The following is a 14575-nucleotide window of genomic DNA, read 5'->3' as shown; positions in this document are numbered from 1 at the left end:
ATCATTGCTCCACCATTTTCAAACACAACCAAACGCACCACTCCTTGTTAGTTATGTTTCTCCTAGAAGTGCTTATGGATAAGCTTATCAAAACAGGTCCTTAGTTAAAGGCCTCTTCCTCCACCGCTGTGCCACTATTAGACTAAAACGTTTTGCAGAAGACTAAATTAACTTAGAGCCAAAGCCAAAAACGTTTCAAAACAAAAGCAATAGTAAAACATTGTTAAAATGAAAATTGAAGTTAGAGAACACAAAAATGAATAACTAAATTAAAACTAAAATTGACATTAGAGAACGAAATTATTGATGTTACCTTGTCATTTCATCATATATATGAACATAGTAAAATCCTTTCTTTTTCTTTCCATTATTCAACAAACCTATATACATATCTGGAAGGTTATTTCCGTCTATAGGGACGTTAATACAATAGATAAGAGATGAACTACCCCAAGAAGTTTGGGGCCTGGTTTATTCAGCAAATATCTGCTCAAGCATACAGAGAATCCCCACATAAGTTCTAATCACATATTACTGCTGAGTTTTTCCATATAGCTTGATCAGATATAGCTACTCAACTCTACTTTCTTCCTACTAAATCAGTTATAAGTCATTCATTCCCTCTTGACATCAGACTCTTCAGTCCTTGCAAATCTCCCACGGATTCTTGGCTGACTGTCAGCAAGAGCCTTCCTGCAAGCATACTGAAAAAAAAAGCATATCATCAGCTGATTTCGGAATTTGTTTTGGCTGAAAATAGCAACAATAAAACTAGGTTGCGTAAGAAATTACTGTTGATGCCATACTTAACAACTTAAAAGCATTTCAAAGGATTATGCATTATTAGTGAAGCTGCATTTCACTGCATTAATATTGTAAAACAAGAAGAATGGATGATGTCACATTCCGAAGCTTCAAGAGTGGAGGTAATGAATGATGAACATTTATAAAATAGACTACTCATCCATGACATATTCGCAACCTTAAAAGGAATTGAAGAAAACAAATTCTAGAAACTCTTGAGAACAGAAGACAAAGACGAATGCCATGTTCTAGGTAGAAAGCATTAACCAAATAATGCTTTCTATTCATAATTCATGTGGAATTTTCAAGGCTTTCTATTCATAATTCATGTGAAACTCTCACGTGTTAGAGGGATGGTAAACCTATAATTACCTTGATTTTCCTCCCAAAATTCCTCTTTGTCCTCTTATTCCTGTATCTTGAGAGCTTTTGAAAGCGTTCCTCACTGGTGCAGTTGCTGATAAGCAAGGGCCTCTCAAGGGGTGATTGGACGATGTTCATGTTACCATTACCAAGAGTCTGTCACAAAAACAGTATCAATAATCCAGTATAGTTTTGAGTAAATCACAAGATTTTGGTGAGTTTATTCATGCTAACTAAAGGAATAAATAACTAGGAAGTATTTAAAACAGAAATTGGTTTTGATCCCACATAAGAAAGCATAATTTGCTGGATTAAGTATCCCATTTCTGAATGTAAAAGGGAGGGGACGTTTGAAAAGACATGACTTCAGATAAGGGCAGATTAAGTAACAGATATTTAATTACATTGCAGGTTCATTAAAGGAGTAGCATTTCCAGTATAGCAAGAAACAAGTCAATCATATGGATACATGAAACATGACAAAAGGAATCATTCTCTGAAGAAAAATTTGGTGTCTTCTGAACTTTTGATTTCAGATAACAAGCAGATTTCGAATTTGAGACATTTAAACTAACAGATTTTGACAAAAGCAATATTTTAAATACATTAGGTATTATAAGAAAAGACTGTCAAATTTGTTATTTCTAATTTAGCAATCAGGTTCAGGTCATTTCATCATTCCTTTCTTTTTCATCTCTATACTGCTTAAATCTTGAGACTTAACAATATCAGATGATACATGATAAAGGTGAATCTTTGTTCTTAATTGAGTTCAAAAGGTAGTGAATTCTCTCTTCATCGAGGTGAACAAAGATTCTGACAGAGTCCAATACTTATTATCAATGTTATTCCTTGGTAAGGTAGTTATCATAGCGATCAAATTTTTAGCTATCACTCTAAACAAGTCAAGGAAAGAAGCTGAATTCTGAAAACATCAACACTTCTAACTTCAAGGCAAAGTTGCTCCCACTGCTGTGTAGTAAAAAAGATGACCTTTACACATCCTTAAACTGTTACCTTTATAGCTTCAATAGATGCAGCTAAATTTCATGGTGATTTAATTAAATTTATAAAAATAAAAAAAGCATGAGACACAATGTATATACAAAGAGGTGTAGGCAAACCTTTATATCTCCTTCGCTAAATGATCTCCGCATGCCATAATCTGCATTGAAATCTATTGCAGGGATATCAATGAAAGAAGGCTTCATTGCAGCTCCACGCATCCAGTCCATTGAGCTCAAACTTCCTGAGCTGACACTCTTTGCTAATTGCATGTCAGGAAGCAGCTTGTTTTCTTGAATTGTGTTCTCATCAATGTTCAGAAGAGGAACCTTGATTTCCAGAATCTCAGAGAATGGTGGCTCTATTGCTGCCTTTTCTAAGAGATCCTTTTCACATTCATAGAACACCTCATGCAGAAACTGATCATTTTGAAGAATATCAATATCAGTGGATTTTAGTCCCTGTGAGGAGACATCTTCCCCACAAGATATCATGGAGATGGTGGCTGTCATGGGATCCATATCCATGATTGGCTCTTCAATAATAGGTTCAGGAGCTTTGAACAGATCTCCCTCTGCTGCCAAATCATACTCTGACATGACAGAAGACTGAACAAGGTCATCCTGCATTAAAGACATGGGGAAATAAACGGTAACGTAATCAAAAAGATGTAATACAGCTATAGAAATGAAATTAACTTTAATTGTAGAGCCCAATAATGATAAAAAAAAATAATGTAAAACCAATGCAACAACTAGTAAGTGAAAACAGAATGTTGGCTTTAGAACAAAAAAACAGAAAAGATGTTGAATAGCACTCAGCACATACAATTAACTATTACAGGCAAATATGAAATAATCGTATTGTATTAAAATTAATAATTGTAATGAAACAAATAAAGGAATGGACACATCACAATATGTCAATTCCGGATGCGGTATGGGTTACAATGATTTACACTTCCCTCTCCCATACTCTGCACCCTCAGAAAACAGATTTGTCAACAACACTTCAATGTTGAGTCTATAATCTATATCCAGTAGTCAATTGTTTAGAGCATGTAAGGCTTGCTTCCAATTGGTTATCATGTTTAACTTAGTAGTGTCGAGAAGTTGCTCTATGATAATATTCCTGACATCATTGATGCCAGTTGCCAAAAGTATTCATGATGATATTTGCATGATTCCATCAAGTAAAGTGATTCTTAAAGCAACTGACACATTATAAATTTCTTAGAATGGCAAAAGATTCCAATTGCATATCATGGTCATCCAACCAAAACACGGTTTATGGATGGGATTATCCTCAACTTTTTTAGAAAGAGAAAAAACAAAAAAAAAAAAGAGAGAGAATCAATCTGAGACAGTGAGTTGACAGAAAAAGCTATATGTCAGTAAGAGACTTGAGCAAGGGCTTACGAGAGTTTCAAGCACATTCTAAGAAATATGTAAGATTCCCCAGTATAGTAAATTGACTCGAGTACTTATTTTCAGAATAGTGCATATTGCAGGTTAAATGATAAAGAGATAACAAAAGAAAATGACTTTTCTTTAATTTCAGTACAAACCAAATTCCATATACAGTAGCAAAGATCGTATGCCCATATTCATGCTACAAAGCAGAAGCCTTGCTGTAAATGATAGGTGCCAATACATATTCAGTAGAACCTTCACAATTCACATAAAAAGGAAGTTCTGCATAGATTCGGGTTGGAATTCAATAGATGGTTTCAAATTCAAAGCTCATGCGTCAATCCAAAACCTGACTTTGAAAGAAAATCTGGGTTTTAACAGCTGAAACAGTGAAACTAGCACCACACAGTCCAGAATACTCATGATTATAACTCAACTGGAGAATATGGATCACTATTTTCCTTCTCATGATTAAATTAGTATATATAAGGAAGTCAGTTGAAAGCAAATAATTGAAGAACGAATATTCACACATCAAAATATCCAAAGCAGCAAAGGTTCGAATCCTATCTTTGTCAATTATTTAAAGCTATGCTGCAAGCAATATCATTATAAATCCCTATGCTTATGATGGATGGGCTTACTTTGAAAAAACCACAAGGTGGGCTAGTCAAGGTGCACCTTCCCTGATTACAAGGCACTATCCCCTCAAATTTTGTTTGAAATTTCAGTGACCAAAACAGAAAACCACACCACATGAAAACAACCTATTTTAACCACTTATTTAAATGTAACAGGAGCAGAAATAGAAGTAACCTTTCTAGAGTTATATTTAGTGCCCGACAAATACCATGAGGAAATGATTAAGTTGAGCATTAACAAACCCCGTTCCTTTACCCTTTTGCCTTAATATAAAGAAGAAAAGCGAATAAAAAGTCTTTTTTCTCTTTAATCTCCCTCTTCAGTGCGGCGCAAAAAGACAAACTCCACCGAGAGTTCACACTAGAAACTTGAAACAATAGGAAGAAAGATTATACATGACGAAACCATCACAAAGAAAACACTTTCCTTTTATACCCTTTTTTATTTCCTTTTCTCATACTTTTTCAGATCCAGCGAATGAATCCAACTACAGTTGTATCCACTAGTGGTATTAATTAGAGAAAACATTCATAAAGAAAGGAGGAAGCAAAACTCAAATGAGAAAAGCACATATTAAGTTTGGAAATGTTTGGTTGTCAGTTTTTCTTCTTTAGCTTTATATTATCAATCAAGGAAAGACCACCAAATAATAAACTAAAAGAGGAAGAAATTTTCAAAATATCTGAAATGCGTGAAACAAATATCTACGTGCAAATTACGACATCAACAACATATAAATAAAAAAAAAACTAAGTTTAATTCCATAATACAAAGCAACCCATTTTTTGTAGCCCCATTTACTCCAAAGAAATGAATAGGGACCATTCGGAGTAAGGAAGAAATAGCGGGGAAAGAAAGAAAAGAAAGCTTAGAAATTTATTCGATGTAAGTAGAAAATAAAATCAAACAAATGTAGATAAACAGAGCAGAAACAGAAGAGGGAGCAGAGACAGTAGGATACTAAGAGAGAAATAGAAAGATACCATTGAAGCATTGGACTTCTGGGTTTTGCAGTACTCCTCGAGCTGATGAAGGCCGTGAGAGATGTTGTTCAAATATGGGAAGAGAAGACCAGTCTCTGCATACATTTCTCCAGAACAAAACCTAATTCGGAGGAGAGCTAGATGGAAATTTGTTCCACAGGAAACAGGGTAATAGCAGAGCAAGAGAAACAGAGTGGTTTGAGTAGAGGGGTTTGAGCTTTGATGATTTTATTTATTTAGGACAAAGCAATAAAGTATTTATATGAAGAGAAATGGGAAGTAACTACGGCAATAATTATGGTATAGTTGCAGGACTTTGGAAATATATGATGTGAGAAGAAAGTATTAAATAAGGACAAAGTAGGAAAAGGACAGAACCATTTTATAATGCAGTGTCCCCAATCATGTTTCTTGTCAAGCCCTTTTTAAAGAAAAATGGAAAAGGGCATTGGTTTTAATGAATAATATAATATAATTTATAATTGCGAATCGCAGAGGAAGGTGAGTTGCACCAAGCCAATGGCAGTGAAGTGTGAACATAATGGTGATGGTGGAGGAGATGGTGGGGGATGAACTGTGAACGTAACAGTTATCCTCACTCATCAGTCAGGGCAACAGTCGGCCAGTTTAGCCGTCGGCATACATCCATCCCAACGCACAAGGACTGTAATGTATAAATCTTTTTTTTTATCACCCGTTAAAAATTAATTTTTGAAATATTAAAATTTATTTAAGAAATTAACATCTTTTAATAGATATTTTTTATATACACAAATTATAATCAATATTGTAATCACATATTTAAAAAATAAAATTATTTATTAATCATACCACACAATAGATAAATAGTGATATATAAATTATACTCTAATTCAGTGAATATATACTTTGTGATACTTTGTGTGAAGGCTACTTTTAGCATAAGATTAAGAGAAAGTAAAGTTAGGCCACACAATTTATGTTCAAGTCAAAATTTAATACCAGGAGGCTAATTTATAACATTACTTGACTTTTTTAAAATTTTACATGATTTATGTGTTTTAGTTTTCGTTTTTTATTTTATTAAAAAAATTAGTTATTTATAATAAAATTTATGATAAATGACATATTTAGTCATTGAAATATTACATTTCTAATAATTTCATCCTTGAAGATGAAAATATCAATTTAGTCTTAAAAATTGTAAAATGTGTAACAATTTAGTTCTACAATAAATTTGAGTCATTGTCAACAAAGATTGATTTCATTGATAAGGAATTGACTCATATCTCATAAAAACCTGTGTTTGATTCTCGTTGTGGATGTGAGTATCTTGATGGTGAATAATTTGTAAGTATTTATGTAAGTGCTTCTGGAATCTTGAAACATGTCTTGACCTTGATAAGCTCGGAGATTTAACTTGCCTAAACTTTTTTATACAAAAAAATAAAAATAATCCCTAAATCATTAAAGATAACGTGAGTGCACATGTTACACTTGTTGGTGACAAGACACTCCTGTGTGAAAGTTTGATGACACACGATTGCTAAGTAAGCAAAACCAAATTGACACCAATAAGCTTGCCTTTTTTATCTATTATTGTAAACATTCGGGGAATGGTCATTTGTTACCATGCACAATTGAGAACAAAGTGAGGAATGTTTCTCCTTCTCGCTCTCTACAAAGGAATAAGTAAACATTAACCACCTCCATACTCATCTTGATGATGCTTTCTTTGTCATTGTTTAAAGACAAAATGCAACCTCCTAGTTTCATCCACACCGTAAGATATAGGATTTGAAGACAAAAGCAAAGCCTTCTAGGAATTTTTGTTGTTTCGTATGTTATTATTGATATTGAAGACAAACATAATTGTAAGTGACTTTTGACTTTGCTACTTGAAGATTTAGGGGATTACAACCAATTGGGTTGGAACTTTAAGTCTAACATCCAGAAGGCAACATTGTTAGCTATTATAGCAAGCATGCATGTCTACTATTTGGATTGCATTTACTATATACAATGTATGTCATAGACTAGTTTGTTAGTTAGTTGTGATGTTTAAAGATCAGTTTGACCTTAAGTGGCATAGTATAAAGACCAATTTGTCAGTTTGCTGCTAGGTTTTATATTCTAATATATGGTTGTTTACACTTATGTAGGGTTAACATGGTTGTAGAGATATCGGGAACCATACAAATTCAAACTAAAAATCCCCACCTTTTGGCAATTGACATATGTATAACAACTTCCCTAAGTTCTTAATAATTTTTGAAGTTCAAATCACAACCTTCCTCTCGCAATAATTGTAAACAACATTACCACTATTGCATCCAGATAAAGGTAGAAGACTCACATTCATCTTGTTGAATACTATCATGCCCTTTTCATTTTCTTTGAATTTGTAGCTTTTGTTGAGTCCGACCCATCACCCATTCAAGCAGACCACACAATCACACAAGAATAGTAGACACATAAAAGCCAATGATGGGAACCATTACTCTTAACGGGAGAAGGTGAAGAATAAGCTTTAAAGGGGAAAGGTAAGGAGTTGTTACAATGATAATAATAAAGAAGGAACATTGAGGCAGTAAAAAATAATATTCATGTTGACAATTTATTCCATATTTCTATGCACTGGCATGGATGAACATATGCATGATTGGAATTGCTATGTAGTCAACAAAAGTCACATGTGTACTCATGTTAACTCTAACAATTCATGGTTAACAACATGACTAAATCGTTGCACATTTTACATATTTCAAGACTAAATTAGTTATTTTCATATTTTAAGGATGAAATTATCACTGAGGTGATCTTTCAAGGACTAAATAGGTTATTTATCCTAAAATTTAACGATCAATATTTATTTTTTCATTTTCACATAAAAAAAACTTTCCCTCTAAATGTTGCATTGATTTTTTTATCATGTACAAGTTCGCATGTGTTACATAATATTAATTATTCACTTTTAACCAACCATGACTAGTTAATTAATTCTATTTTCTTAAAAAACAATTATTTAGTATCTATAAATCCAAAAAGGCATAGGCAATATGCTGCCTATAAATTAAACAAGCAATAAACTGCCTATATTATATTTAATATTTACTTTTCTATCATGATGACTATTACAACACAATATTTAACATCCAACATTGCACATAATTATTTACTCAGTGTAATAAAAATTTAATATTTCACTCTTTAATTTAGTGTTTGTCATCCATTATATTTTATAATAAGGTTAATTGTCCTTTTGATACTTATTTTTTTATAAGTTTCATTTTTAGTTCCTAAATAAAACTTTTATAATATTTTTTTAGTTCTTATACCTTTTTTTTCCTGTTAATCATTTTTATTAGTTTATATTGTCAAGAAATAACATTAACCGATGACATGACAACCACGTTGATAGTCCAATTTGTTACGTCATTGAGGAGTTTGACGAGACAATCTTTTGTAGTTTTATTCTAATTTAATTTATCCAAAAAATTATACATGATTGTTCATGATAGACTTCTTGATGACGTGACAAGTCATTAAATTGTCAAACAAATTGTTGCATCATGAATTAACATTATTACTTGATAACAATGACTAAAATTATTAATAAGGAAAAAGTATAAAAACCAAAAATGCTACAAAAATAGGAAATAAAAGTAAAAATTGCAACAAAGAACAAAGAAACCAAAAATATAATTTACATTTAGAATAAATAATACATGTATTGATAATGTAAACAATTTGATTTTGAAATGTTAAAATTATGGTAGCTAAAAAATAATTAAAAAGTATTGTAGGTGTGAATCAAAGTAATAAAATCCCATGTAAAAGAATTTAATTAATATGCATTTATATTATAATTTAATAACATATATTGATGTATGTTAAACTTATTTACTTTTATAATAATCAATTTAAATTCATGCTTAAAATGTTTTTAGAATAGTTTGTGTTGAAAAAAATTATATTGATAATGTGTGAATATTAAACTATTATATAATACTTAGTTGTTGGAAAAATGTGTTATTAAGGATCTATTTACTTTTGTTCCAGCTTAAGAAGAACTTTAGAGATCATCTTGAAGATTGACCATGTCCAATCTAGTTCAAATTGTGTTTTGCATTTTTTCCTCGGTGTATAGGAAGTTAACACTAGATTCAACAAACAATTATGTCCTTGTGGGTTGCCCTTTACACTAGTTCTTCTTTTCCAAGTAGTCACTCCAACTACTAAGTCATCCTTATATCGAACATTATGATTGAGTGCTTCAAGTTTTACTTACCCCAAAACAAAGGTCTTGCCTAAGGATAGAAGGTCAACCTAAAATAAGGTTAATCCACATAGAGCTCGACCAACTTTGAACCTAAAGTCAACCTGATAGTTAATTATCTGGTCTAAAGCTCAAACTTGACCCATGATGAACTTGAGATCAACCTAATACAAGGTTAACCTATATAAAGCTTGTCCCACAATGGACCTAAGATCAACCCAAGAGTTGAATATTTAACCTAGAATTTGTACTCGGCTCATGATGGACCTGAGATTGGCTTAGAGCTCGGTATGTTCTACATACTTCTAACTTGAGTTTAAAATGTGAAGTGAGCTAAAGGATATAGGAAGACCCTTTTTCATTAAATGCGATGATGACCACACCTAAGTTTTTGTTTGATTAGTTGGTTGCCCATGTTTTAAATGGATGACCTCTTATGAGACGGGACCACACCTAGTTCTTTATTTACTTAATTGGTTGTCTAATTAAGTCTTCAATGGTATACTTCCTATTATAGTGACAACCACACTTTGGTCTTAAATGGTCGACCTCTTATTGGAATGATGATCATGCTTAAATCTTTATTTGCTTAAAATTGATTGCCTAATTAAGTCTTAATTAGTTGACCCCCTTAATTATTTGCTTAAAAGTAATGTATAATTACAATTTAACTTTTAAATAGAAATTGTGTTAAAAAGATAAAGTAAAATGATGTCATTCGACTTCATTACAAAGCCCAAATGAGAACAGTTTGAGAACCATCTTTATCGAATTCTCTCCGATCACATCCAGGATAAACAAAAGAAACAATTTGATTAAAGAATATTTTATCAAACACCTTATAAGCAATGAACAGATATACATCGGAATTCCCTTTACATGTCCAATAATGAACAGATCTACATTAGAATTTAAAAAATCATAAAAATTAAAGCATTTCTATCGTCAGTAATAGCTCGCAGTAGCGATGCTTGTGGAGGGAAAGTGAACGAAGGTAGGGTGAGCTTCATGTTGATCACGCGTGTGCAGACGTAAAAATATAACAAGAGGGTTCTTAGCCTCCCCAAAAATAAATAAATTAAACAAGCAATTGTAACCTAGATACTTATCGCACAGGTCAAATTAATTAAGTTATTTTCTGAATATAGTAATTGATGAAGAATTTTAAAAAAATGTCGTATCATTTTTATATTATTATCTCTAAACCATGAAATTAAAGATGATAGATTCTGTGTTCCAGTTTGATCAGATTATTCAAATTCTCTTTCGATGTGGCGTGTTCTATTCGTTCACATTCACAAATTTGAGTTTAAGAAACATTAATTTGCGACTGAAAATAAAAATAAGAAATTCTACAAGTAAAACTCCATATTTTATTGTGAGTTGAAGCTTACCAAATGAAAGGTTGATTCAAACAATTTCCCATTAACTCGGTGCAATGCAGAACGGAAGAATGTCAACCCGTACAACTTTAGAATTTAATTTTGACATAGGAGTAAATTTTTTGTATAGAGGTATCTAATTTTATATTAATATTTTATTCAACAAGTCTTTTTAAATTTTATAATTTCCTACGCTAACAATATACTAGAATTAAATTATGTGTGTACTAAATTAGTATATAAAGAAACGATAAATGTATGAAAATGTTTGTTACGAAAAAGTACCAAAGGTTTTGATAAAAATGAATTTTACACTCAAATAACTCATTGTAGCTGAGTTTTTTTTTCAAACATATATTTTTTTAATGAAAGACAATTCTGTGAGTTAAAATTGGATAGAATTATTATAATTGATAAAAAAAAAAGTTGTGTATTTATTACATTTATATATCAATTATTTGATTTTTTTTCATATTTAACAATGGTTCTAAATTTCTTATTGAGGAGAAACTTTTGAATGAAAAATTATTCACATTCATATATTTAATATTTTTTTAATAAATAAAAAAAATATATCAGATAAAATATATGTCATGATAAAAAAAAATACTAGAAAATATTGTAAAATATGATATAAAAATAAAATAGCTTAATTAGAACATTTTGTACCTCAATGTCATCAAGTATAGTAAGATTTGAAATCATTTAAAGTTATTATTTCTTCAACTCACCCTATTTTGATGTGCTATTTATGAGTATGATTGTAATTTGTAAACATTGGAAAGCCTTCGCACACCTAAACTTAGTATAATTTTTCAAGGTGAAAGAGTACGTAATCCCTATTTTTATAAAGGAAAAAAAAGAGTTTAAGTACTCTTTTCCCTTTGAAAGTGTACTTTAAACATCATTAGTTTTTTTATAAATTACTTTCCAAACATTAAAACGTGATAGAATTTATAAAAAAAAACTGAATAAAGTATTTTTTATTGTTTTTTAATATTTTATTTTTTCCTAAATTCATATTTTTATTATATTTTAATACATGAAGAAATAATATGTAACAAAATAAGAAAAAGATTAATTGGTGATTACTATTTAAGACAAATAATTTTACTCTAATTTGATAGAAAATAACTAACTGCAATAAAAATAATATATTTTTTTATAAATTTACTGGAATATAATTAAATTTTAAAGTGTCTATTTAAAAAAAATAGAAGTTCAAGGATCACTTGGAGTAAATTTAAAGTTCATAATATCAATTCACAAATGAGAAATAAAATTTAAGGATGAATTAAGATAAAATTAAAGTTTAAAATGGCTACTTATAAAAGAGGTAAAGTTTAAGGAGATTAATTACTTCTTTCCTTTCTTAAGTATTTCATTTTGATAACTTAGTTAACCCAAATTATTATTGAGACAAAATAAGTGTTACCTTGTAGCACAAGTCCAGTTCCTTTCCTTGGCGCTTTAATTTACTCGTATACGTTAAAGTCAACTTTATAAAATAGCTGTGGGGGAATATAAAACTACTCAAACTAGGCTGTAAAGTAAACGGATGAAAAAGTGTGCGAGGAATTTCAAACCACTCTTTTAAAAGTTAAAATTCAGAGAGAATGGTGTTTTTATTATGCTCTTCTTTTTGTAGCAATGAGGAGACATGGGATGTTCACCTGAACATGGCTAAAATAGGAGGGTACTATAATCTTAAAGTCCCACATTATTAGAAAATAGGAAATTTAAGGAAAGGAACTCTCTAGGAACCTATCTATGTGTCATGTGAAAAAAGAAGAAAAAAGCCTCTTAGCTTGGTACCAATAAATACCATCACCTAGAACAAAACAAAGCTAATTTGAGATGTCCATTTCAGAGCAAAACACTTTTGTTTGTTCTGATGGCTTCACTACGCGTGGGGGCATTCATTTTGGCAGATGCATTGTGTGTTACGGACATAGAATTAATGAACAAAAATTCTGTTGATTCCGCCAAGTGCAAATAAACTTTTTTGTGGAAATTGGTTCACTTTGTGGCTTGTGCTTACAACCTGTATGGGTGGAAAACGTGCTTAGTTCTTTTGTGCTTTGGCCAATGGCCAGTGGTGTAGAATCTCAAAGCCATGGTTTGTGCTACTGAATTTATGGAATCAAAACGAGAATAAACAATTTGAGATTGTAGTTTTGAAGAATCACGGCAGAGAGCGATTAATTAATTTACCGGAACCAGGTGACTTAGCAAAAGGAAATAAAATGAATTTGGTCAATCTTTTGTTTATGTGTGCTAATTAAGCATCTTATACACTACTATTTCAGCTATCCTCTTACTTAATGAAATACTACTATACACGTTATTTCACCACCCCAACTTGCTTGACAGCTCAAATCACTGACTCGTGAATCAACTAATCTAATTATGCACGCATGAAGCATAAGCTGATTAATCTTTGAACATTGAAGATTTTACTTAATTAAGCTTAGAAATTCTTTCCTTAATAGACAAATGAACGCAAGGAGTGTCTTGTCAATAGGGCCCATATTCACGCCTATAAGGGAAGGAATTATGAAAGTAGAAAAGATCAAAAGAGGAAAAGACAAAACAAGTATGGGTGTGTGTGTGTGAAAGAGAGAGCAGGTGGAGGGGACCATCTCATACTCTAATAGACAAGTTGTCATCGGAATTGTTCTAGTAAATGGGCTCCTTCTCTCCTGGCCCAAACTGGAACTCACGCTTTGGAGCTCAGCACTGATATGACATGGGTGAATAGAAAGGCTAGCTCCAAGAATCATTATCATGGATAGAGCTGTTAAAAATTATTCATTTCATCCAACTTAATTACTGTCTATTTGGATAATTTTTAAAATCATGGTGAGGTTGGTTTGACCTTAATTTTAATCAGATTTTATATGTTTGAATCAATTATGATGCATACAAATTATACAGTAATTATGTAAAATTAATTTCATTCAAAATTAATTTTATCATGTCAATTTAAATAGACACTTTGTTTTTTTGTTCAATTACCCCAATAAAGCTATTTCTCACATATTTGTTTGTTCAACAATCTTGAAGTGCATGTTGTCAATAAATCAAACACACACTTAATTTATAACATATTTATATACCTTTAAAAAACAGGATGGCTATCTCAAAACTAAGGTATCACCATAATTTTTCCATAGGAATAATATGTTGCTTCACATTTAGTGTGAAATGAAAATTAATTTTGGCTCATCTCATTACCACCCCAAACATATTATTAATGTATGCATGCTAGGGTTTAAAAAGTTCATTGGATCAAAAGGTTTATGTGAAAAAAAAAGCTTATAGGATTAAAAAGTATACAAGACTTTGTGAGTTAGGTCAGTTCAGGATTCTTGAATTTTAATTATTTAATCCATTTTTTTAGAAAAAAAAACATCTATTTATTAGAAATATCTCTTAAATAAATACATAAATATAACGTTAATTTATTTTAAAATATTTTGTAATTTATTGTGAAACTTATATCATTATTATTATTATTATTATTATTATCCGGGAAAAAAACACAACTGTCTTCTCTAAAAAACTAACAGTGATTATGTTAATTATCAGAAACACGAATTATCATTATCCCCAATTTTGAGAGATTTTATTTAAATGTTTCTTTTCCAAAGAAAAATTAAAAAGGAAACAAAAATAATTTATGTATCACTTTTCTAATATTTCCCCTAAAGATATCGAGTTATA

General features: G+C 30.9%; 1 protein-coding gene across 3 annotated transcripts; it reads right to left on the bottom strand.

The window, feature by feature from the left end:
- Nucleotides 1-287: 287 nt before the first annotated feature.
- On the bottom strand, nucleotides 288-5510 carry LOC114410302. Of its 3 annotated transcripts, none has more exons than XM_028374194.1 (4): nucleotides 5210-5510; nucleotides 2292-2795; nucleotides 1177-1323; nucleotides 288-704 (listed from the first exon to the last, which is right to left on the bottom strand). In XM_028374194.1, the coding sequence occupies exons 1-4, from the start codon at nucleotides 5312-5314 to the stop codon at nucleotides 615-617; spliced, it is 846 nt and encodes a 281-aa protein (XP_028229995.1). In that variant the 5' UTR covers nucleotides 5315-5510; the 3' UTR covers nucleotides 288-614. The 3 variants fall into 3 exon arrangements, with proteins under 3 accessions (XP_028229995.1, XP_028229996.1, XP_028229994.1); XM_028374195.1 differs by lacking the exon at nucleotides 5210-5510 and adding an exon at nucleotides 4401-4788; XM_028374193.1 differs by lacking the exon at nucleotides 5210-5510 and adding an exon at nucleotides 4229-4370.
- Between the last annotated feature and the right edge of the window lie 9065 nt (nucleotides 5511-14575).

Source organism: Glycine soja, chromosome 4 (genome assembly GCF_004193775.1).
Source record: "Glycine soja cultivar W05 chromosome 4, ASM419377v2, whole genome shotgun sequence".
Lineage (NCBI taxonomy): Eukaryota > Viridiplantae > Streptophyta > Magnoliopsida > Fabales > Fabaceae > Glycine > Glycine soja.
The sequence above is the reverse complement of the archived record's forward strand: the minus strand, read 5'-3'. Positions and strand labels throughout refer to the sequence as shown.

Coding starts and splice junctions, on each gene's coding strand:
- LOC114410302 (XM_028374193.1), bottom strand. CDS start 4,342: ATGTGGTGTGGTTTTCTGTTTTGGTCACTGAAATTTCAAACAAAATTT. Junction 1,324..2,291: donor TTAGCGAAGGAGATATAAAG/GTTTGCCTACAC, acceptor TTTTTGTGACAG/ACTCTTGGTAATGGTAACAT. Junction 705..1,176: donor ATTTTGGGAGGAAAATCAAG/GTAATTATAGGT, acceptor TTTTTTTTTCAG/TATGCTTGCAGGAAGGCTCT.